The 22,024-nt window shown below is 36.1% G+C and overlaps 2 protein-coding genes across 5 annotated transcripts in view; one reads left to right on the plus strand and one right to left on the minus strand.

The window, feature by feature from the left end:
* LOC149070869 (uncharacterized) overlaps positions 1-13,745 on the plus strand; it is a 63,880-nt gene extending 50,135 nt beyond the window's left edge. Inside the window, exons 24-31 of the mRNA XM_089248324.1 lie at positions 774-979; positions 2,192-2,378; positions 3,090-3,177; positions 3,278-3,502; positions 6,149-6,315; positions 7,161-7,378; positions 9,340-9,577; positions 13,124-13,745. Of these exons, the coding sequence (XP_089104450.1) occupies positions 774-979; positions 2,192-2,378; positions 3,090-3,177; positions 3,278-3,502; positions 6,149-6,315; positions 7,161-7,378; positions 9,340-9,577; positions 13,124-13,428 (1,634 nt within the window). The 3' untranslated portion in view covers positions 13,429-13,745. The remainder of the gene's footprint in view (positions 1-773; positions 980-2,191; positions 2,379-3,089; positions 3,178-3,277; positions 3,503-6,148; positions 6,316-7,160; positions 7,379-9,339; positions 9,578-13,123) is intronic.
* Positions 10,415-17,784, minus strand: Rpp21 (ribonuclease P protein subunit Rpp21). 4 transcript variants are annotated; one of them, XM_089248326.1, is made up of 5 exons: positions 17,676-17,784; positions 16,226-16,326; positions 13,944-14,026; positions 13,725-13,837; positions 10,415-10,490 (listed from the first exon to the last, which is right to left on the minus strand). In XM_089248326.1, the coding sequence occupies exons 1-4, from the start codon at positions 17,736-17,738 to the stop codon at positions 13,743-13,745; spliced, it is 342 nt and encodes a 113-aa protein (XP_089104452.1). In that variant the 5' UTR covers positions 17,739-17,784; the 3' UTR covers positions 10,415-10,490; positions 13,725-13,742. The 4 variants fall into 4 exon arrangements, with proteins under 4 accessions (XP_089104452.1, XP_089104453.1, XP_089104451.1 ...); XM_089248327.1 differs by lacking the exon at positions 10,415-10,490 and adding an exon at positions 12,968-12,982; XM_089248325.1 differs by lacking the exon at positions 10,415-10,490 and having other exon boundaries at positions 13,698-13,837.
* Between the last annotated feature and the right edge of the window lie 4,240 nt (positions 17,785-22,024).

The raw sequence follows: 22,024 nt of genomic DNA on the forward strand, positions 1-22,024 counted from the left end.
GCAGGTCTGGCACAAGCGCTTCCACGAGAGACAGGAATCTGTGAATGATGTGCAATCTTGTTAAAGTCAACTCATTATCACAGACACTTTGGTGAGAGAAGGCGACCGGATAATCAGCTCAAACAGACGACTTGCCACAAGGGATATCAGCAAGATGGTGGAAATGAGTTTCGGTTCTGTTCTTATCATTGCAGGGAAACTCCTCAACAGGAAAGAGTGCACATTAGAAACGCTTGTCAGTCCTGCATACGACTCAATGACAATATGTTCTTTGTACACTTCCTTCTTTCATTCGCTGATGCACTTTACGAACTCCAACTACTCTACCACAAAAAAAACCACATTGCTCTTCTTTGCTTGCGAACATTCCGCAGATGGAAAACAAAACATTATCTGCCAGACAATGTTGGCCAATTGCCAACATATATCACGTGTTTCAGAGTGACTATCTAGGGCAAGTCCATTCTCCATTAGGGGTTGTCATCTTTATCTTCACTCTACCTTTACACAAATGTCGCCGCATTCATATAAAAAATATATTAAATTATATAAAGTTTTTCTCCCAAATTATCTAAATAAACACTAATGAAAAATCATTATCAAATCGCCTGTAAAAAAAATGCTCACATTGGTTTATTTTCGTTTTTATATCAAAATCCAATAGGTTATTTGCATAAGTCTGACAATATTTCGGGGGTGGGGAATTTTCAAATATTTTGATTCAACATTTGTGTGACTGGACTTTTTGACAAGAATTTTTTCCTCTATGTTAGATATCAATGTTGAAGGTATGATTAATGACATAGTACTGGATATGGTAGTTGCGACCAACGGCGATAGCCACATCGATGGTTTCAAGACATTTGAGAATGTAGTCATGACTAACGTCGCAGCACCAGTAGTCAATGGATTGGATATCAACAATTTAATTGCAAACGTCGTGAATCGAAATAAGAATAATACGTTGAACTATGTTCAGGTAAATATTTCTAGAGCATGGTTATGAGAGAATACTAATAGTTTTTTGAATTATGTAAATTGTTGAAATAGTGTAAATGTTCACATGAATTAGTTTGTTCTTTAGTGTTTTTTTTTAGTTGAAGTGTAACGGGTGCATCATTGTGACAGGCAGAAGCAGATTTATGGTTTTGTCACCTGGTGGGCTGCTTAAATTTTACCACCCTTTTCATATTCTAGTCTAGTTTTCTTGAAAACTCGTTCCCAAAAGTTTCTGGCGTGTGTATAATATAGTCCACTTATACCATTCACCACTATGCCGTTTCTTAAGTCGCTCTTTTGGTCACGCCCGCATGCTTGCACACTTTCTGGACTGTATTGGCCGTTCTCTGACCTGGTTCTTTGCTCTCTAGGTTGCTCTTTTGGTCATTCACATGCTTGCACATCATTTTGATCACTCGCTTGTGCATTTCTAGGTCACTGTTTTAGTGGCTCACTGACCTAGTTCCCTTCATCTCCCATGAACCAGGTGCTTGCACACTGACAAGAGTTGGCAAGCATGCGAGTGACATTCTTTTGGTTATCCACTGACTTGGTCCCTTGCACTTTAGGCATGCTTTCGCTTATTCAAATCCTTGCATATACCTTAGGTCACTACGACCTGGTATCGCTAGATCAATCTTCCATCACTCGCATACCTGCAAACTGTCACTTGTTTGGTCATTCACTGACCTGGTCTCTTCCATTCTTTTGGGCGCTCACATGCTTGCATGCTGTCACTCATTTGATCACTCACTGACCTATTCCCTTGCTTTCTAGACATTCGGATCCGCTTTTCCCTCATTCTATTAATTTTCTTGTATTTTTTCCTTGCATTTGCCACCTCTCGAACTTGTTATAGGTGCTGTAGCCTGAAAGCTGCCCTTGTAAAATAAGCTTCTAGTAACAGGGTTGGAGAAATCTCTAAAATTTTACATGCCTAACTTGTAATAAAATATTGATTCAGATACACACGTTTGTATACCAACGTCAGGGAAATGGAAATTATGACCAGGCATGTATATATTTTTTCCAAACCATGTCCCAAACAATAGATTTGCCTAGCCCTGTTGTGAAAGTGCCACAAGCTTCCGAAACTATGGTTCTAAAAATGTGAATGTTGTGGCGGCATGAGAGACCGCACAAAATTTAATTCAAATGAAAAATTTATAGTGAACATTATCTCAATTTTCAGACATTTATTGAACCCATATATGCCGAGAACGCCATAACAGTGAATTGGGTGAATGGAATTTTACTATCTTCGCTAGTACAAAAGCACTACGAAACAAAAAATGAATTGCAAGCGACCATTAATTTCTTGAAGGAACTTGGATCTTCTCAAGACGAAGCATTATCTCTTCATTTGTCGAGCATAACACGTGAGTGCAGATTTTCCTTGTTCAAGTAAAATGTACAAGACCTGTTATGTTTGCTTGATTCCTTGGCGAGTGTGTTCTTAAATTTACAAATACCTGAATAAAGTTTATACATGTATGTAGAAATTTCCTCTCTGCTTGTTGATACAAGATTTCTCGAAGGACTGGTTATATATTTTTAGATGATTACAAGGAAAAAAAAAATTCATCTGCACCTCCATAGGAACTCGAACCCTGATCTCTAATTTGCCGGACGAGTGTTCTACCAATTAAGCTTTAGAAACAATATTCCTTCCTAAGCTATTAGTTGATCGCTGCCACCATCCATGTACGGAGCCTTTTAACATTTTTTACATATGTTAGAGCACTCGTCCGGGAAACCAGATACCGGGGTTTGAGTCCATGGGAGCAGACATGAATTTTCTTCCTTGTAATCATCTCCAAAAATATATAACCAGCCTTTTGAGGAATCTTGTATTAAAGTTCACAGTCAATGCTTGTTTTTACGAACTTCTATAGACTTGAATGTTCATGATATTGAAAGTACGTGATTGGTAAAGACCAGAGCCGCAACTAAGGGGAGCAATTGGTGCTGGTGTTTAAATATTCTCACATTTAAAAAAAACTTGCTCTTGCTGCAGGTTTGATAAGTATTTTTCTTATGGATCTTTGGTACACAGCAGTAAATCAAATTTATTTTTTGTTCTCTTTTAGATCGTACAATGGATTTTGCATTCTTTGTACTCTTTCAAGAAATAGATATCAAAAATTCTATAATGGTCACTGCAGTCGATAAAGAAAGGTTTGCTTCTATAACTTGCATATTCTGTGTTTTTTCAAACTTTCTTTTATTTGTCTAAAACTGTTGTCGATGTAACCAAAGTCTTTTTCCCTTTTTAAAGAAACAGTAGAAATTACCAGACGTTATTGATATGGACTAGCCAAGAATATTGCGAACTTAAAAGTTGTTGTTATATGGAACAATCAAATTGGTTGTCAATAGATCAAAGAGGGGGAATCTCGTCTTATAACAGACCATTGAATGGTAGATTTTACTCTATCGGCGAATATGGTGCGGACAGCATCTTGGTGGTTTGGACAAACAGTTCAATGCCGCAGTCACAAGGGTGAGTAAATTTATTCTTGGTATTGTATTTGTTTTATCTTTGAGTGTAAATCTCATTTTTATTTTATATCTTCTAATATTAATCTTTTGTTTTATGTCGAGGTTGACCATAGGTGGAGATAGACTTGGAAGTCTGGGAGGGGCGGGCACGATGATGTCAATTCATATATACATTAGATCAGTCGACTGCACCTTTGACGCTGGGATCATTGTCCCCACACCCCTTGTATCTCCGCCCATGAGGAATCGCATCAGTAAAGAACTACATTGTTATAACAGCTCCTTATAATTACAGGAAGGCCCCCTGTAAATTCTGCTTCCGAGCAGAACTTGTAAGCTATACAGGGGTCTTTATTATAGAAGGGAGCACTACAAAATAAGAACTTTACTAACGAAAGTTCCAAAAACCTCTGGACCGTTACGGGTAAAACTATTTTTCTATCTTGAAAAATATGACCAAGTATAATATTAAACTGTGTAGGTACATTGTAGAAATTCTAAGGAATTGGTGCACACAGTAGTGTGTGTGGCTTTTGCATATTTATAATGTCCAAGTTATGCATGTTACATGATCTTATTTTTGAAGTCATTTCATGCTGGAACACCTCGTAACACAGCGTAACATAAATTGGAGATGTTCCTTTATTTTATTCATTAAAAATGTAACCAAGAGGTCCTTAGTTTAGTATATGGGTGGATCTAATGAAAAGAGAACAGTGGTTAGTTTAATTTATTTTTCTACGAGTGGTAACATTTTTATATAGAACTAGAGCAAAGGTAATTAAGGTGACCTTTACTGGGGAAATGGACTTACTGTGGGTAGTAGAAGTGCTGCCATCTGTCTTATATCAAAGTAATAAGATGGCTTGTGCAATTAACTTATTAAATTACACTAGTATTCCCATATTTGGTAGATTTTTCTTGTTAGGCGCAGTCGAGTCATTAGTTGGTAAGGGGTGTTATAATTCTAACAAATGTCTCCTCTCCTGAATGATCAAACCTGGCTTTCAGATCATATGAATATGCTAAAGGCAGCTCCTGAAGATGGCGCAAAGGTGTGCACCTCCCTAGAAAATTGTCATTAACTCTTCAAATGGATTTGATAACTTAGTGTCATTGAATCGCATCAATTGAATTTCATGGATTTTAAGGTTTTTAAAACACTAATTGAAAATGTCCTGTAAAATACAGGCCATATGGTCACCCCATATACAGAGTAGAGCACAAAGGTGCAAGTGCCGAACGAGAGAGCCTTAGTGTACTTGGAATGTGAGAATGGAGTTGTTAGTTTCACCAGCAATCGTGCTTTTGGGGGGGGGGGTACCTAGGATACTGATACTGCAATCCATATTTTGAATTATTCTTCTATCAGTAAATTCTAAATTTTCAAAATTTGCATTAAACAATTGGCTACGACAAATACGAAACCTAAACTGATTTCAAACATTGAATAATATCAATTTGGCTCATTGTGTAAAATATTTACATTAACGCCACATCAATATAAAGCGTTTTTATTTTCATATGGCAGATGTTATAAGAAATTTGATTCTAACAGAATTTTTCCCCCTCAGGATTTTCTGTGAGCTATTTTACCACACACCAACTCTGACCATGCTGTTATATTTCTATTTACTGCCGTTAAGGAGTTTGGTTGGAAATGAAGGTGTCATATCTCGGAAATTGCCTAAAGCTTGCATGGGCGGAGATGTAGGGGGCATTGCCGCCAATGTCAAAGGTAGAGTCGACTGATCTAATGTATATGAATTGACATCTTCATCGTGCCCCCAGACTTCCAAGTCTATCTCCGCCTGTGAAAGCTTGTTACAGAAAATGTTATTCTTTCCCTGGTTCGAACGTAGTCCTTGACGGCAACCTTCACAGTGGTAGATGAACATCTTGCCACCATGCCACACTCTGTAATGAGCTGTCACTGGAAGAAATGTCTATACCTAATCGTCACTTTCTGTGGGCAGAATATTGAGTATTACTTATCACAAAACAATTTGATAAATTCAGTTTCTTTTCATCAGCACACCACAATATCAGAGATACAAACCTACTTAGATCCCGCTTATAATTTTGAAAAGCATTTCGTGACTAAGCATTGTAAGCAGGAAAATGCTTTAAATGGGAAATCTCCAATGAGTTTTATCAAGAGTTGGAACCACGAAAATAAGTCTTACTGAGCGAGAAAATGTTCTTGGCAGGAAGATTGTACCTTAATTACATACAGTGGACCTAGCATATAAATATAATGCACTTTGGTTTCTGATTCTGCACCATTGCTTAACCAATATATAACGGTGCATTAGTGCATGCTGGTGTCCCAATTGTACATGTCCGCACCCTTAGGTCATGTTACTAAGCAGTATGAAAGTGTTACTTTTGAGCAAATACATGTTGGAATGCAACCAATAAGCTTATTAGTCATGTTTGCTCAGAGGTTTAAGCTTTCGTGCTGCTCAGTAGTATGTATATTCCAGGCCGTATTGTTTGCTAACTACTCCACCTCTGTAAAATGTAGCATTCACTTGGAGTAGACATGGTTCTTGTACAACGTCTTCACTATTTATATAATTGCTAAGAATCATTTACTATGTACTTTGATTAGGAAATTACTGAGACAGGTTTAATTGCATTTTAGGTGTAGCGATGGAGTAGAAGAAACAGTGATAGGTTCTATGTCGAGCACCGAACCATTCCAAGCTCATTATGTGATAGGCAGTTCCCCAGGTCTGACAGATGTGGCATCATTTGAAGAGAATGGATACACTTACGTCGTCGCTGCATATTACTATGACAAGGTCCATGGTAAGTGCATATCAAAGATTTTTCTTTAAATATGCAGGCAGAAACAGTTTTTTAAATATTTTAATATTGTGACATGAATATTTTTAAATCGTCTTTCTGGCCAAAATAAAAGCACATTAACAAAAAACTGAGGAAAATGGAGAGTTTTAAATTATCTTGAATAGCAGCAGACTCTCGTTAATTCAGCGCATATCAGAGTAGGGTGCTCCAGATCACTGGAGTTTAGTTGAATAATATCAATTTCTGCGTGTAGACATGCAGTATCAAATTTTCCTCTTCTATGCTCAAAGAAAATCCGCCTAAAAACGCTGGATTAGTGCATGGCCAGATCATCAAGAGTCTATTGTATATAAAACGAGTAAGCAGTTTTCTGTGTCTATAGATTTTAAGGTAAATTTGACATTAGCTTACTAGTGTAGGTATGACTTCTGGTTTGAAAACCAGCCATGCAACACACGAAACGGAACTATTTCCCATTATATTTCTAAGTATATATAAGATGATGATAAATGTCGTTAAGACACATGCTTTAAAACTCTATTTACATAGTCTTCAGATCAAACAGTTTGACTCTCATTAATCTGGCACATATCAAACCAGAGTGTGCCTGATTACTGTAAGGGTCAATTGAAAAGCCTGTTTAAATAATATAAACTTCTGCACAAAGATATACTGCGGCATGTTTTCCTCTTCTATGCTAGAATAAAACACTCCTTAAAAAATACTGGATTAGTGGACGTGGGGATTATACTGTAATGAGATATAAACTTTGCTATGCAGATGAGTTTCTACCCATTCCCTTTATAAACAAAATTACGATAATTATTTTTTTTCACATTTTACAGCTACTTATGCTAACATAGTGGTGTACGCGGGTGACTTGATGAAAAAGGTATGGCAAGAACATCAGTTCATCGAGGTTCGTGGTTCAGTTTCGATGGACTTCACAGCAAATGTACTGAGTCAATATGGAGCGGAAAAATTGCTTGCCGTAGGAACAAGTCTGGGAAGTTACCCAGATTCATATTCATCTGTGTACAGATGGAACAGCTCGAGTAACATGGTACAAAATGGTTTTTTATTTTATTTGGACTAATATAATTAATCCTTAAATTTTTGAGTTAATAAAAAAATCTGTCATTAACTATGAAAATTAAAACATTTTTCAGGCTTTCTATTTCATAGTACTGCTTAAACATGGCCATATAAAGCCTCAAAAATTACCCCTAAAATAAATGTATTGAAGTGTAATATCGCATTACTTCTTCCTTCAAATCTTTAACCATCTTCTTTGTGATGTAAATTATAATAAGGGGGAAAAATGGGTTTACTTCGAGGTAAAAAAAAAAAGGAATGTAAACAAAACATTACAAATTAGTGACCATGCGACATATTTTATGGAGCTTTTGACAATCGAGAAGCTTATCTTCAAAAAAGAACATTTATATTCTTTTTTAAAATTCATTTTTTCCCACGATTTCTGAATCCTTGGGACAAGCTCTGTCCGATTATGCAACAGGATTTATTCTGATGGAAATACTTTTGGTATGAAAATTGGGATGTGTAAAGTTAGTCATTTCTACCAAAAAAATTTATATCCGTCTTGTTTATTCACTCCAGTATTTTTTAGTAGGAACTCTCCATAGCAGTCACCCACAGGACCTGCAATTTTGTCTGTTAATGGGAGTGTTTATTAATAGATAATAAAATGCACGGAGTCCCACATCAACGTAATTCAAAAAAGTGTCTATTAGTAAAGGTATCCGGTAACAGGAGTCCGTTACGAGAGGTTCTACTGTAGAATAATCATGTTTCTTACCCTTGCTGCTCTAGTCATCAACATATCTTTCTGGGCTAGGTAAAACCTACTGGAATCAACAGGCGATGTAGAAATTTCCAATTTTTCAGACTTTACTGTAATTTTTTATCACAAGGTAACGTTCCCATTAATTCTCTTTCAAAATTGAACATTTCCAAAATTATGTAATCAACTTCCCATATTTTAAACCCAAGAAATCAATGGTTTCTTATACATGTTAAAATACGGTTCACAGCAAAAACATAGTTTTCGACTAACCATGAGTATGAATGTTCTATAATAGAACCTATTTCATTAATTTTCTAAATCCCCCCCTTCCCACAACAACCATCAAAAAGAAATACATACTGATGCTTAAAATGTATAACGTCTAACACTTTTCTTTTTTTTTTCCTTTACAAGTTGGTTATGCCTTAAATTTCTACAAAATGTAGATGACTAGATGTGATGCAGAAATTATAATTTTGGATAGGAAAAAATTCTGTGCCTAGGTGGGGAGGGCACACGGATGAAAATCAAGTAGGAGGAGAGTCATTACAGGTGGGGGGGGGCCCACAGATAGCCAACATGATTTGTTAATATGCTGTGGCTGTTCTAGTCACTCAAGTGATCCATAAGTACGCCTCTCATGGGTCACTTAAGTGAACTGAAAATTCGCTGTGGGGCCACTTAATTGTTTTGGAACAATGTTGCACGTTACTCATATCAAATGTACATGTGGTAAAGATCATTTCAAAGACCTGGGAATGAGCCATGGGCAATTCAATGAAACTGCTCAATGGGTCACTTTTGTGATGTTTGTGTGTATGAGTAGATTCATTTAAAAAAAAATTAAGTTTGAGGTCATGGGCCACATTAGATGACTCAGAGCCATATATGGCCCGCAGACCATAGGTTGAACATTTCTGTCCATGCGGTCTCTCAAAATCTTTTTTTTTTCGGCAGTAAAATATTTCTTCACATGGCAAGTTAGACTTTTTGTTTTAACGAATTCCCATACAAACTAATTTCTACTAGAAAATTCTGTTCCATGAAAACTTTTTTGGAGAAAGTTTTTATTTTTCTTGAGATTTCGAGATGGAAGTAATAATTTAACATTATTTTGCACCAGAAGAATATGAATGTTATGCGAGCTTATTTTGCAAGCAGCGATTATAGACTGGCATTGATATTTACAATCTATTTCGAATTTTCTCTTGAATTAGTTCGAACTGATCCAAAACATACCGTCCCAAAATGTCGCAAGTATTCATTGGATTCGTGCCGGTCCTTATGTCCTGCTTGCAGTTGCCGGAGTCGACGATTGGTATGGTGAAGCAGCAAAATGCGATGGAGTCACAAAGGGTGGACAAGTGAATATATATCTTTACGAATACAATCTGAGATGGATCCAGGCTGTTCCTCTGCAAGGGATAGTGTCGATGACATCTTTCATGATGGAAGGTAATAAATATTCCCGTTTTTATTTTCTATTTTTGGAACTTCTTTTGTATATACGCATTCGTTTGAAAATTTTTTTTTTATTTTACATATAGAATTGTGTTGGCATGTAGTTGTGACGAGGCATAGAATTGTATTGCACATCAACCCTTCCTTATTTTTGTGTCGTGTAGCCTTGATCCAACTTTTGATGGTTGCAGTGTGTTCCTTCCCATATTTTGTATTTTACAAGTTTAAAATATATTTTTTCCCTCACTTTTGTAAATACAAATCCTTATCTCGAGGCAGAATATAAAGATAATTCTTCCGAGGTATTCTTCTCAAATATCATGGCATCTATCTTTTCAAGGCTTGATGTCACTAGAGCACAAGTATTACATGAGCACATTGTAAAGCGGCTCTTTTCCCCTCAAGAGTAAGCAGTCGCTAGACAGTTTTAGCTAAATCTAATAGAGCCCGGGAAATGTTCGAAAGAAAGCTTTTTGAGGTGACCAATAATCATACTCTAGCTTCTGTGGAGGTTGAGTGGTAAGTGGTAACCATAGGCGTACGAAATTTTCTTGGGGGAGGGGGGGGCCTTACGTTTTTCCTGCAAAGTAAAACTATAATCTCGGCTTGGGGGGGGGGGGGTGTTGGAACCCCAAACCCTCCTTTGCATGAGCCAATGAGTATAACAAACTCGCATCAAAAAACCCTAATGCGTTCAAACCCTAATGCGACACTAATAGGGAGATCGGTTTACAACCAGGGCCACCTCCCCAAAAAAACAAATTGGCAGTGTCACCTTAAGCAAGTACATATTTTCATGCCACAGCCTTATCATTTTGAAAGAACAAACAGCAAACTTGGTGCACTTCCTAGTTCAGTATCCGGTGCACCAGGTCCTTTCCCTACTTCCTCCTAGTTGCAACTCTGCCTGTAAATATTCAATATTTCAAATATATAATTGAATGTATTATTACACGTGATTTAATTACACAAATACATACATATGGTTAGGTATATCCCTTGGATATGACATGCGCACAGTTTCGACACAACTTGCTCACTTCTGAGAGTAGCAGTAAATTGTTCAATTATATTAGACCAGAGGTGTATTCAGTTCAAAGTACCAATGGTTCCACTTGTTAAACATGCTGAAAGTTCCAGCATAAAACCACTTTAAGTACCACGGGTATATATATGCTCTAGAGGGGGGGGGGGCCTGTGTGTTAACTGCCACAGTCATGTTTATGAGTCTCTATTCTGCAATCGAAAAAGAGTGGCACTGGGAAGTAGATCGTTTTAATTTCATTGGCAGTTTAGGGATTAATGTGCAGCAACATGTCAATTATTTCTTATGTTGAATTGCTGAGATGTCATAAAGCAGATATCTAGTTGATGCAAAGCCTTTAAGTATTGCTCGATCTTTGATAATTTTTCCCAAATTTAAAAAAAAGCTTTTTGTAGAGTAGTTTTTCAAATGTACAGGGTTTTCACTTAACATACTTTTCCTTACTTTTCTAATTTTTTTACCACACAGTACTACACTAAAAAGTAGGACGAGGCAAGGGCTCTCTTAGAGACAATATAATTATAGCATAATAAATTCATTTTTTAGATGTCGAAACCTGCATGTATTTTTTGATTTTCACCCTCTCAACGTGGTTCGCGACACCATGTTTCATTGTAATTTTTATTATTCTTGATGTCTACTAACACAGAGTTTGTCAGTCCATTAACACAACACCCTGTATGTTATTTTTTTTTTGGATTCTTTGACAATTCACAGCAAATTATGAAGGCATTCAAGTTTTTATAATATAAACCTATAATAGGCCTATGTATCCAACTGCTTTGTTATGTATAAACTGTTGGTGCACATTTTAAAATATAGGTGAAACACAATTTTGTAAATGTTACTGTCCAAGATCATGAAGTAGTAAATACAAAATTTATTCTATCCAGATAGAAGTTTTTAAATCGCTACTCTTACTGAACCTTCAAACTAAGCAAAAGAAAAATAAAAAACCAAATGTTCAACATGCACCCCTTAAATAACCTTAAAAATAATTAAAAATTTCTTTCGCAAAATCATTTCAATCTAATATATCGATGATTCCCTCAATTAAAATCGATTACACAAATTTTTATAAGATTTGGTAAAAACAAGGACACGTCTTACTTTATCATAAAGTAGGACCCCGTGAATATATCTTACAAGAAAATAAACAATGGCAGCTTTTTTTAAATATTTCAAACTGCATCTCTTAGTATTCAGTGCAATTCTAAAACGTACTGAAGAACAGTGTTATTGTGCATAAGGGAAAATTCAGTGCAGTTCCAGAACATATTTAAAAAAAAGTTATTGTGCATAAGGTAGGCGTGGTTTTCATTCAAGTTTGAGAGAATTTTAATTAAAATGGTAAATGAATAAATTGTTTTTTTTTAACTTAAGCTAAGACTCAATAACTGAAAGAAGAGAAATAATGGGAAAATTATAAGGTCATATTTTTAGGTCATAAAACAGAGCCCTAGTCATTGCTCTACTCTCTGTATTTGTGTTAATTTTTGTTTTATGAACAGTTGAATTTTAATTCTTAAATATAAGTTTTTAAAATGCATGCTACTAATACTAGCTACTACACAATACTGTTTCGGATAATTTCTCAGTCCCCTTGAAATGAGCAGAGTGTGAAATCAAATGCAGGACGCCAGATTTATTCCACAGAACAGGCACATAATCATAGCGATTTTAACGAAAAATGCTAAAAACTAGAATGTTTTATAAATAACAGAGCGGTCTCGTCTTGATACCATCTTGAAAAATCTTCTTTGTTAGTTTTTATAGACATGGGGGGCGGGGGGGAGGGAGAATTTTCGAGAAGTTCCTATTATAGTTATATGGTTTGGTGGTGTTACCCTTTGGTTGAAGCCCTCCTTGAATCTTCCAGACCAACTGAGTGATTTCTCTGTCATGGCTTTGTTAACTAGAGGGGTTTTTACAAATTGTGTCGCCAACAATTTACAGGTGAAAATGATAGAACATAATTTTCGTAACAATTCTATTACTAAACCACACATGTATCATCCATTTTCTTTTTACGGAATTTTTAACTAATGTATGTGTAGTGAACCTAACGCAAAGTTTGTTTCTGTGTAATGCTTGTTATATATGTGTTCTGCGGCATCTGCCATCAATCTTTCTAACTATGATAAAAGAGTAAGGATTGAATAATTGTACTGTCTGTGGTGAGACTTTTTTAATGGAGAGATCAGCTTGAATTTGCCCCTTAAAGTTGGAACCACAGAAAACAAACTTCAGCTGATCATCACTGTGGGGGTTTGAACCTGGGCCATCTAGGCAAGTCTGACAACTTGCCCACTGTAATGCTGTTTCAACAAACTGTAATGAATTGTTCACAACTCCTGTAAAAAAAATGTCAAGGAATAAACACGTGGCTTATCTCTAAAAACAATATATTTTAATCAAGTGCTGAAAAAACTTGTTTCATTCGCTTGAAATGTATCTGAATACTTGTTTTCTTTTTTACTATTCAAATTTCAAAGGTGAAACATATCTAGTCGCAGCCAGTAAAGAATCCAAATCGGTCCACATATTACAATGGAGAGGTTACAGTGGCTTCGTTGTCATTCAGTCGATGCGTATGAGTGAAGTTCGTCACGTGAATACCTACTGGATCAACAAAGAGCTATACTTGGCAGTTTCTGGCGCAAGCTCCACGAAAGTCCTCAGAGCAGTAGTCAGGGGCAAAAGCAAAATATCTGTGGAAAATTTCACTTATAACAATCCTTTGCTCGAGCAAGGAGATCAGCCAAATTCTCAAAAAATGTCCAATCCGAATTGCAGATAGTTGTTTTTTTTTTAAATCATTTGTGAAAATATACACTAGTTGTAATTTTTTATTATCAGACTAATATATTATACTCGTAATGTTTTTGTGGAATATTTTAAGATCGCAGAAAATATATTTCATGTTGATTTATGAATGTTTTAGAATCGTTAATGTAATCAAATTTACATTTGCATTTTTTTTTTTCCTGGTGCGAGAGAATTAAATTTTTTTGTTACACTATTATATTAATGAAATATTAACATGCAAATATTTTGAGAAAACTGTCATTACAAATATCACAGCTGTTTATTTACCATTAAAAAAATATATTGTCATTTCTTTTTCTTGCCCCCAATTTTATATCCTGGTTTCATAGGAAATCTTTTCATCGTTCCACAAACTTGACAAGTGATTACTTTGCATTTAGCTGCAATGAAACGAGAGGGAGAAAGTCAAATTAACGATAACCAAACATATTTTAATTATTTGCTTTAAAATATTTTTTCAGTTATTCATGAAAGAAATCTACTTACACTTAAGTCGAATGTCACATGTCCTTCCAGGAAAGAGCAATACATGGCATTTCTTACACAGCTGCCGTTTTATGAAAGGACCCCTGTGAAAAAAATTTGATTTATTACGCATGTGCAGTTAAAATCGCCTACATAACAATATAGCTCTAAGGTCGCTGCTTATTTCATATATGACCGTATTTACCAACACAGTTTAAACAGCAATCACAGTTTAAAAATCGCCTTTAAAAATTTTATGTTCTTGAACATAAATTTCATTGTCAGAAAATTTTATATCTAATTTTTCTATAAAAGTATTTGGAAATTAGATGTAAAAATCATATATTAAAACCTAATCTTAACTGACATCCTCTTTCATGGCCGAAGAATAATTTCCCTGTGTATATAATACATACTTTTATTTCATGTCATTGAATAACTCAGGATTTAAACTAGATAAAAAAAATTCTTTTAACAAAAAAGCAAAATAGGGGGAAAGTTTTTGCAAAAAAATGTTAATGATTGGATGTGTCTACTCGTTTCATATCTCCTGTACGTATTTTTGCGAAAGTAGCTTTTACTACTTTTGAATTTTGCAAAAAATGTGACTAACTTAAACCCTGGAATAATGTGGTCACCTGTTTTCTACAAATTAAATTTTTTTTTGTCCCGACAAGTGTTAGCAAAAGAGGTTTTATTATATTTTGGTTGAACAGCCCAACATAGATTGAAATGCTTTAAGCAAAAGAATTTCAATCTATCTTTATCAACCATCCCTCGCTCAAAAATTTTATAAATCGTTCATTTGTAGTCCATGGGTTGAGTTTGCAAACAGGAATATGGCGGGGAGAAAGAATCTTCCACACATTTCAATCAACAAACTAGAAACACGCGAGAATAATATAAAACTTTTTGAACTGATTATATAATACACATGGGAGTTTTTTAAAAATGAGTTGTGGTAATGCTTTATTAATCTTAATCGGGATGTGTTACTGATTTTTACATTGAATTTATTCACAACCACCCTAGAAGGTATGAAATGCCTTTTCACTAGAAAAGTAATATAAAAAATAGTCGGTAAAGGGAAAGAACTTTGTATATGATGCCAGAGAGGTCTAAATCTTGGGTAGGTGGCATACACAAGGTCTGATGGCACTGTTCCAGATTCTGGCAACACAGCATCTGCCAGTGGTATACTTATTTGGAAATGATGCCTACATAGGTTGGTTCATCTGTCCCGATCTTAAAATTTTCTTCTGATGGCAGGTAGATTAATTTATAGCTGAGGACCTAGATTCAAACCCCACCATCATGGTGGTCAGCTGAAGTTGGTTTTTTTGTGGTTCCCATCATTAATGCGAGCCTATCCCCCAAAGCAGAATGTTCTGCAATGAATCCTCAGCTGACTGAAAATGTTCTGCAGTAAAAATTTGCATATACATAATAGTATTTATCCCCCAAAGCAGAATGTTTCGCGATGTTCTGCAACGAGCCCTCAGCTGACTGAAAATGTTCTGCAGTAAAAATTTGCATATACATAACGTTTTTTACACTATTCTTAAAATTCTTCCAGATTGCTCTGCAACAGCACTGGTTGTTCTGCGGCGTATGTCACACATTCTGCTTTGGGGTCCCTATCAAAAAGTCTACAATGATAAAATATCCAATTCTTACATTTTCACTAGTTACAAAAGTAGATGGCAGCACTACACATAACAAGCATTTACACAGAAACAAACTTCATGTTAGAATGTGTGTCCGTGTTATAAACCTACCATTCCCCTAATTCCTCCGAGGAATATAGATTAGGTGCATGTCCGGTTTAGATTAATTTGTAACACATCAGCAGTAATTCTATGCCATTCCTGTGTGCAAACCCATAAATTCAAGCCTCGTGATACCAGCCACTCGTGCCAGCTGTTTGTTTGGCTGAGGACTTCTGTAGTTTTTCTGAGGAACTTTGTCTTTAAATTTGTAAAAGCTCCATAGTTGTGGGCAGAACTATAGTCAGACGAATGTACACACAGAAGGCACACGACAGCATATGTGCATTATACATTTGCGATATGCTATACATAAACGTGTATGAAATTCCATTAGCTTCGTAAACCACTTCCCTATTCAAGCCACCTCTGCACATAGCCATAAATGTCAGTCCACAATGACCCACCCCCTTTGAAAAAAAAGTTGCTGGCATTCTTGGAAAGTCTCCCGCTCAAATAATATAAAAATTTGTGATTGTAGTGTCTTAAATGAAACCATGCATTTTTTTGAAAGTAATGATTTATTTATCAACTTACAGTTTAGTTTGCGTTTTCTGTGCAACCACTTTAATTTGATGTCCGTAATAACAGACTAGGCCAAGATGTGACGGGGATGATAACAGCAATCCTTGAGCAGCCTGAAAAAAATAAACAGGAAATATAATACGTTTTTCCTTGGCGATATTTTTTTTTATTTTGAGTACTTTTTCCTTAACTACCAGTGGGGAGTTTGAACCGTTATTCCTTGCTGATGTTTAGGATTTCTTCTCATTATGTAGTCTTTTTTGTTCATAAATAAGGAAATACTAGGAATTGTTTTCTCTGATTACAGTTCCGGAACGCTACACCAATGTTAGTTCATTACAGATTTGGGAGCAATGTTCCCTATAGGTGGCATTTAATGGGAAGAATTATATTATTTTTCCAGTTATGCAGGGTGTTTCAAAAATCTAATTCAGCTTTTAATCCGTTTTGATCGACTGATGTATATGTAGAAAGAGGGAAATCTTGAGTTTCACGCAGTTGCCAACAGATAGAGCTAATGTTCTTCCTTCAGCCGGCCGCCATTTCAGTGTTTGTCAAGATGGCGACTGCACAACATAAATTGTTTTGAGCTTCGCGAAGTGCGAGTCCGTAACAACTGTTCCTAGTGTTTTTTGGCAACAATACCCTGGTGTTGAGCTTCCTACGGAGGATTAGGCGATGGTATGAACAATTCGGAGACACTGGTTGTCTGTAAAGGGAAATGCCCGTATGCCAGATGGAAATGTTGAGCGCATCCGACAGAGTTTAGCACGTAGTCCACAGAAATCCACTCGCAGTGGATGCAAACATGCTCACAAAAGTTCGAAACAAATCTGACTACTGTATACACATAGGCCATTGCATCTCCTAAGGTGGACATATCGAGCACCTTTAATTTGGTTTGTAAAAAAAAATTGATTAGCCATGAAAAAACATTAATCTTAAGTGTCTGTTCAATATCATTTGTAATATACGCATTTCAAATCCGGTGATTCTTTTTGAAACGCCCTGTGTTATAGATAGCGCCCAGGTATGTTTTATATTGTCTAAAACAGTGGTTTCCAACCTATGTGTATGTGACGTGTAGGCGAAAAATGATCCGCAATTGTGTAATCAATTGACATATAAAGGGGTAAGCGAAAATCTTATGCATTTCTAAGGGTACACTTTTTTTTTTCAAACTGAAGGTCTTGCCAACTTACCATAATCTTGGTGGAATGCATTTCAGCCAAAAAAAACACACCAAAATGGGTTATACTATGGCAGTTCCATTGACAAGATCACATATTTATCTTATCTTTTAAAAAAAAAATAAAACAACCTGAGAATAACTAAAATACATTTTATATTCAGCGCATTTTTCACTTAAAAAGTGTGATTTCACTAATCGGTGATTTGATATTTTATGAATTTGTGATTGAAACGCGGTATTCACTGATTAATAATTAATAAAAATTAATACTTGGAAGAGAAATATCAAGCGCTCCCAACTCTGGTCCTTTCGCATTCCTTTGCTTTTAGGCATTTTCAGTTTGTTTACAAACACGAAAGTGGTCGGCCTTGACTGACAGAAGAAATACGGAGCCGCCTAACAAACTTTAAAATAAACACTTGAATGCCTGATTCACAATGAGCTTCCATCTAGTTTACAATTTGAAGATGACTCAGAAAATGATCTTGAGGCTCCTGTCAAATTGGCGTAATTTTTCATTCAATTCTATTCCCTACGACCAAACCACACGAACCTCTGAAGAAGCAGTTTACTGATCAAAGGTGATGGCGCTGCCATCTAGCCATGGCCGACTCGATGTCCTCCTCCAGCTGATGAGTCGGGCGTAATTTAATCAGGAACCATCCAAAACAAGGAACGGGACACCTCTGAAAATGCAGCAGACGGCAGCTCCAAGAAGTACAATCATTCGTTCTGTTCGGTTCCGTGTGAGCAAAGCCGGCAAACTGAACTGGATGTTGAAATAACAAGTTCAGTTCTTTTTTCCAAGGAACCATCCAAAACAAGGGACACCTCTGGAAAAGCAGCAGACGACAGATCGAAGAAGTAGAATCATTCGTTCTGTTCGATTCCCTGTGAGCAAAGCCGACAAACTGAACTGGATGTTGAAATAACAAGTTCAGTTCTTTTTTCCAAGGAACCATCCAAAACAAGGGACACCTCTGGAAAAGCAGCAGACGACAGATCGAAGAAGTAGAATCATTCGTTCTGTTCGATTCCCTGTGAGCAAAGCCGACAAACTGAACTGGATGTTGAAATAACAAGTTCAGTTCTTTTTTCCAAGGAACCATCCAAAACAAGGGACACCTCTGGAAAAGCAGCAGACGACAGATCGAAGAAGTAGAATCATTCGTTCTGTTCGATTCCCTGTGAGCAAAGCCGACAAACTGAACTGGATGTTGAAATAACAAGTTCAGTTCTTTTTTCCAAGGAACCATCCAAAACAAGGGACACCTCTGGAAAAGCAGCAGACGACAGATCGAAGAAGTAGAATCATTCGTTCTGTTCGATTCCCTGTGAGCAAAGCCGACAAACTGAACTGGATGTTGAAATAACAAGTTCAGTTCTTTTTTCCAAGGAACCATCCAAAACAAGGGACACCTCTGGAAAAGCAGCAGACGACAGATCGAAGAAGTAGAATCATTCGTTCTGTTCGATTCCCTGTGAGCAAAGCCGACAAACTGAACTGGATGTTGAAATAACAAGTTCAGTTCTTTTTTCCAAGGAACCATCCAAAACAAGGGTCACCTCTGGAAAAGCAGCAGACGACAGATCGAAGAAGTAGAATCATTCGTTCTGTTCGATTCCCTGTGAGCAAAGCCGACAAACTGAACTGGATGTTGAAATAACAAGTTCAGTTCTTTTTTCCAAGGAACCATCCAAAACAAGGGACACCTCTGGAAAAGCAGCAGACGACAGATCGAAGAAGTAGAATCATTCGTTCTGTTCGGTTCCGTGTGAGCAAAGCCGGCAAACTGAACTGGATGTTGAAATAACAAGTTCAGTTCTTTTTTCCAAGGAGCCATCCAAAACAAGGGACACCCCTAGAAAAGCAGCAGACGACAGATCGAAGAAGTGGAATCATTCGTTCTGTTCGATTCCGTGTGAGCAAAGCCGACAAACTGAACTGGATGGTGAAATGGCAAGTTCAGTTCTTTTTTCCAAGGAACCATTCAAAACTGAGGATCTCTAAAAAAGCAGCAGACGACAGGTCGAAAAAGAACTGCGCTGGAGGAAAAGTTCAGTTCTTTTTTCTAAATAATCTAAGGAGACACCCAAAACAAATAACCTTAAAAGAAGCAGACGACAAGTAAAAAGTAAAAGGATCATATATCTACGAATCCTTCTCTATTGCTTGATAAAAATTATGGCCCATAATTTACCGAACAAAACAAATATACACAAATAAAAATACGTACATATGTATTCGATATTTTTTTTCCAGGTTTTTATGTCAAAGTAGGCTGATACCTTTTTATTTATTTATTATTATTTTTGTTTTCTTTTTGATCCCTTTGAAAGTATTAAACTTTCCACTCTTTGTGACGTTTGATGCCAGTTAGGCGAAATAATACAAATAAAGAGAGCACCTCAGTGAACCACAGGAAATTAATTCTAAGTTACCTCGGATCCCAGAAACCTCATTTAGGTCCATGACACACATGTTAGTAAGTAGCACGGAAGCATACTACTTTGAAAAATTAATATTCAGTGGAAAAAATATAATTTCTCATTATTAATGAAAATTTCATATTCAGCGGAGAAAATAATTTCTCAGAATTCAGGAAGAATCCATATTTGATAAGAAAATAACTTTAAAAAAATGAAAATTCTCATATTTGATGAGGAAATAATTTAAGAATTAATGACACTTCACATTTAATGAAAAAGGACTTCCAAAATTAATGAAAATTTACAGTTAATGAAAAAATGTTCACATAATAAATAAAATTCTCCAATAATATAGGGCTCCCTGTTTGACTCAGACCTTGGGCCCCATTGGGTTCACTTATTTGAATGGAAATATCACAGTATGACTTATTAGCCTTCGTGAAATTATTATTTTTTGGTCCCCACTGTCTCAATGGTTGAAAATCCATGCTTTAGATCAGGTTGATATATTGTTGGCGTCCTCCACATGGATAGGAGATCCCTTTACAAATACACTGTAATAAAAACCACAGTAAAGCCTCCCTCAACAAACACTCCCCTTTTGCGGACACCTTCCGATAACAGGCATGGTTTTTTAATTACGTCAATGGGCCTCAGTGCATTTTACTACTAACGGCCACTCCTCGTTAGTAGACACATTTTTCGGTCTCACGGGTGTCCGTTATCGAGCGTTGCTACTGTATATGTGACGGAAAAGGAACAAGAGTAAGTTTTACCTACTTCCGGGGGAGGGGGAGCAAACGGGTTAATTTGACGTTTGAGGGAAGCACAGAGAATCATTCCAAAGAAAAATGAGTTTTTAACCTTAAAAAAGCATTTCAAATTCACAGAAATTGATTGAAACAGCATTTACAGTTCTTTTTTTCCCCAACATTTTAACTTTTAAAAAAAAATTCTAAATTTTCGGTTGTCTTCCCCCGCCCCATCCCGTATGTGTGTCTGTTAAAGGGGGGGGGGCAGCAGGATTTTATAATATTCTTAGGTGGGGTATGGCGAAAAAATGTTCAGGAGCCACTATTTTAACTCATTTACACACAAATAGTCCGGCACACACAGTTACACAACTTCTTTCATACTCTTTTCGAAAAAGTAAACAGTCACTTATTAAAGTTGTTGTCTGATATACAGCAAAACTTCTATTAACCGTCAGTTTCTGTTATCCGCCATCGTCTAAAAAAAAACGAATAAAACATCCCCAGATATAAACTCCAAAAAGATGGAATCACTGCTATGGTCTGTGCAAATGCCACCGGAAATAGTAATTACCCCATAATTGAAAATATGAAGCGACGATACAGAAAAGCTTTTATCGAAGACTTGCTTTCATCTGATGGTGTCATGACTGTCAAAGAATTTTGGAATAGACACAACAAAAAGGACGTTATTTTTATTTTCGTCCCAAGCCCTCAATGAAATCACGTTACTGATGTACATATGTATTAAGAGAAGTTTCTGTTATCCCTATTTGGTTATCCGTCACAGCCCTGGTCCGGACAATGACGGTTAATCGAAGTTTTACTGTAAATATCCTTTAAAATTCTTCTTGAGTTCTGTCACTATTTTTTTCCCCACTTTTTTAAATTAATTTATGAATATGTTGTAAATAATGTTGGTGTAAATGTAAATATGGGGAACAATTAGATAAATGTGTGTGTTTGTGCATAATATTGTTACACTATACATTGTGAAGGTTCATGCAATAAAGTTCAGTTTCAGTTTCAAAATATCAGATTATCCATTCTCGACTGAAAATGTAAGGCTAAAAATATCAAACCATTCTCGACTGAAGATTTTAGTTTTTTGAACATATCTGTTTATCTATTTATTAACAGATGTACTGATTTCTGATTGAGAAACTCATTTGAATTTTTTCACAAGAAAATATCAAATCATTTTCAGCTGAAAAAACATGAAAAATGCATACCTTCATTCACTTCGTATAATTTTCAAACGCGATGGTAAAGTTTGGGAAATTCATTAAAAATTTTCAGCTTTTCATCCGATTTATGAAAAATTCCGAAAAATTTTGCATGGGAAACCTATGCCGTCACCGGATTATTGGTTAGCTGGGGAAAGCACGCATTTTGGTGCTCCCTTGTAACGTTGAGGGAAAGGTTGAAGGGTAAAAT

Source organism: Pholcus phalangioides, unplaced genomic scaffold (genome assembly GCF_987345545.1).
Source record: "Pholcus phalangioides strain wild (caught in Gottingen) unplaced genomic scaffold, Ppha-v1.0 ptg000020l_1, whole genome shotgun sequence".
Classification (NCBI taxonomy): Eukaryota; Metazoa; Arthropoda; class Arachnida; order Araneae; family Pholcidae; genus Pholcus; species Pholcus phalangioides.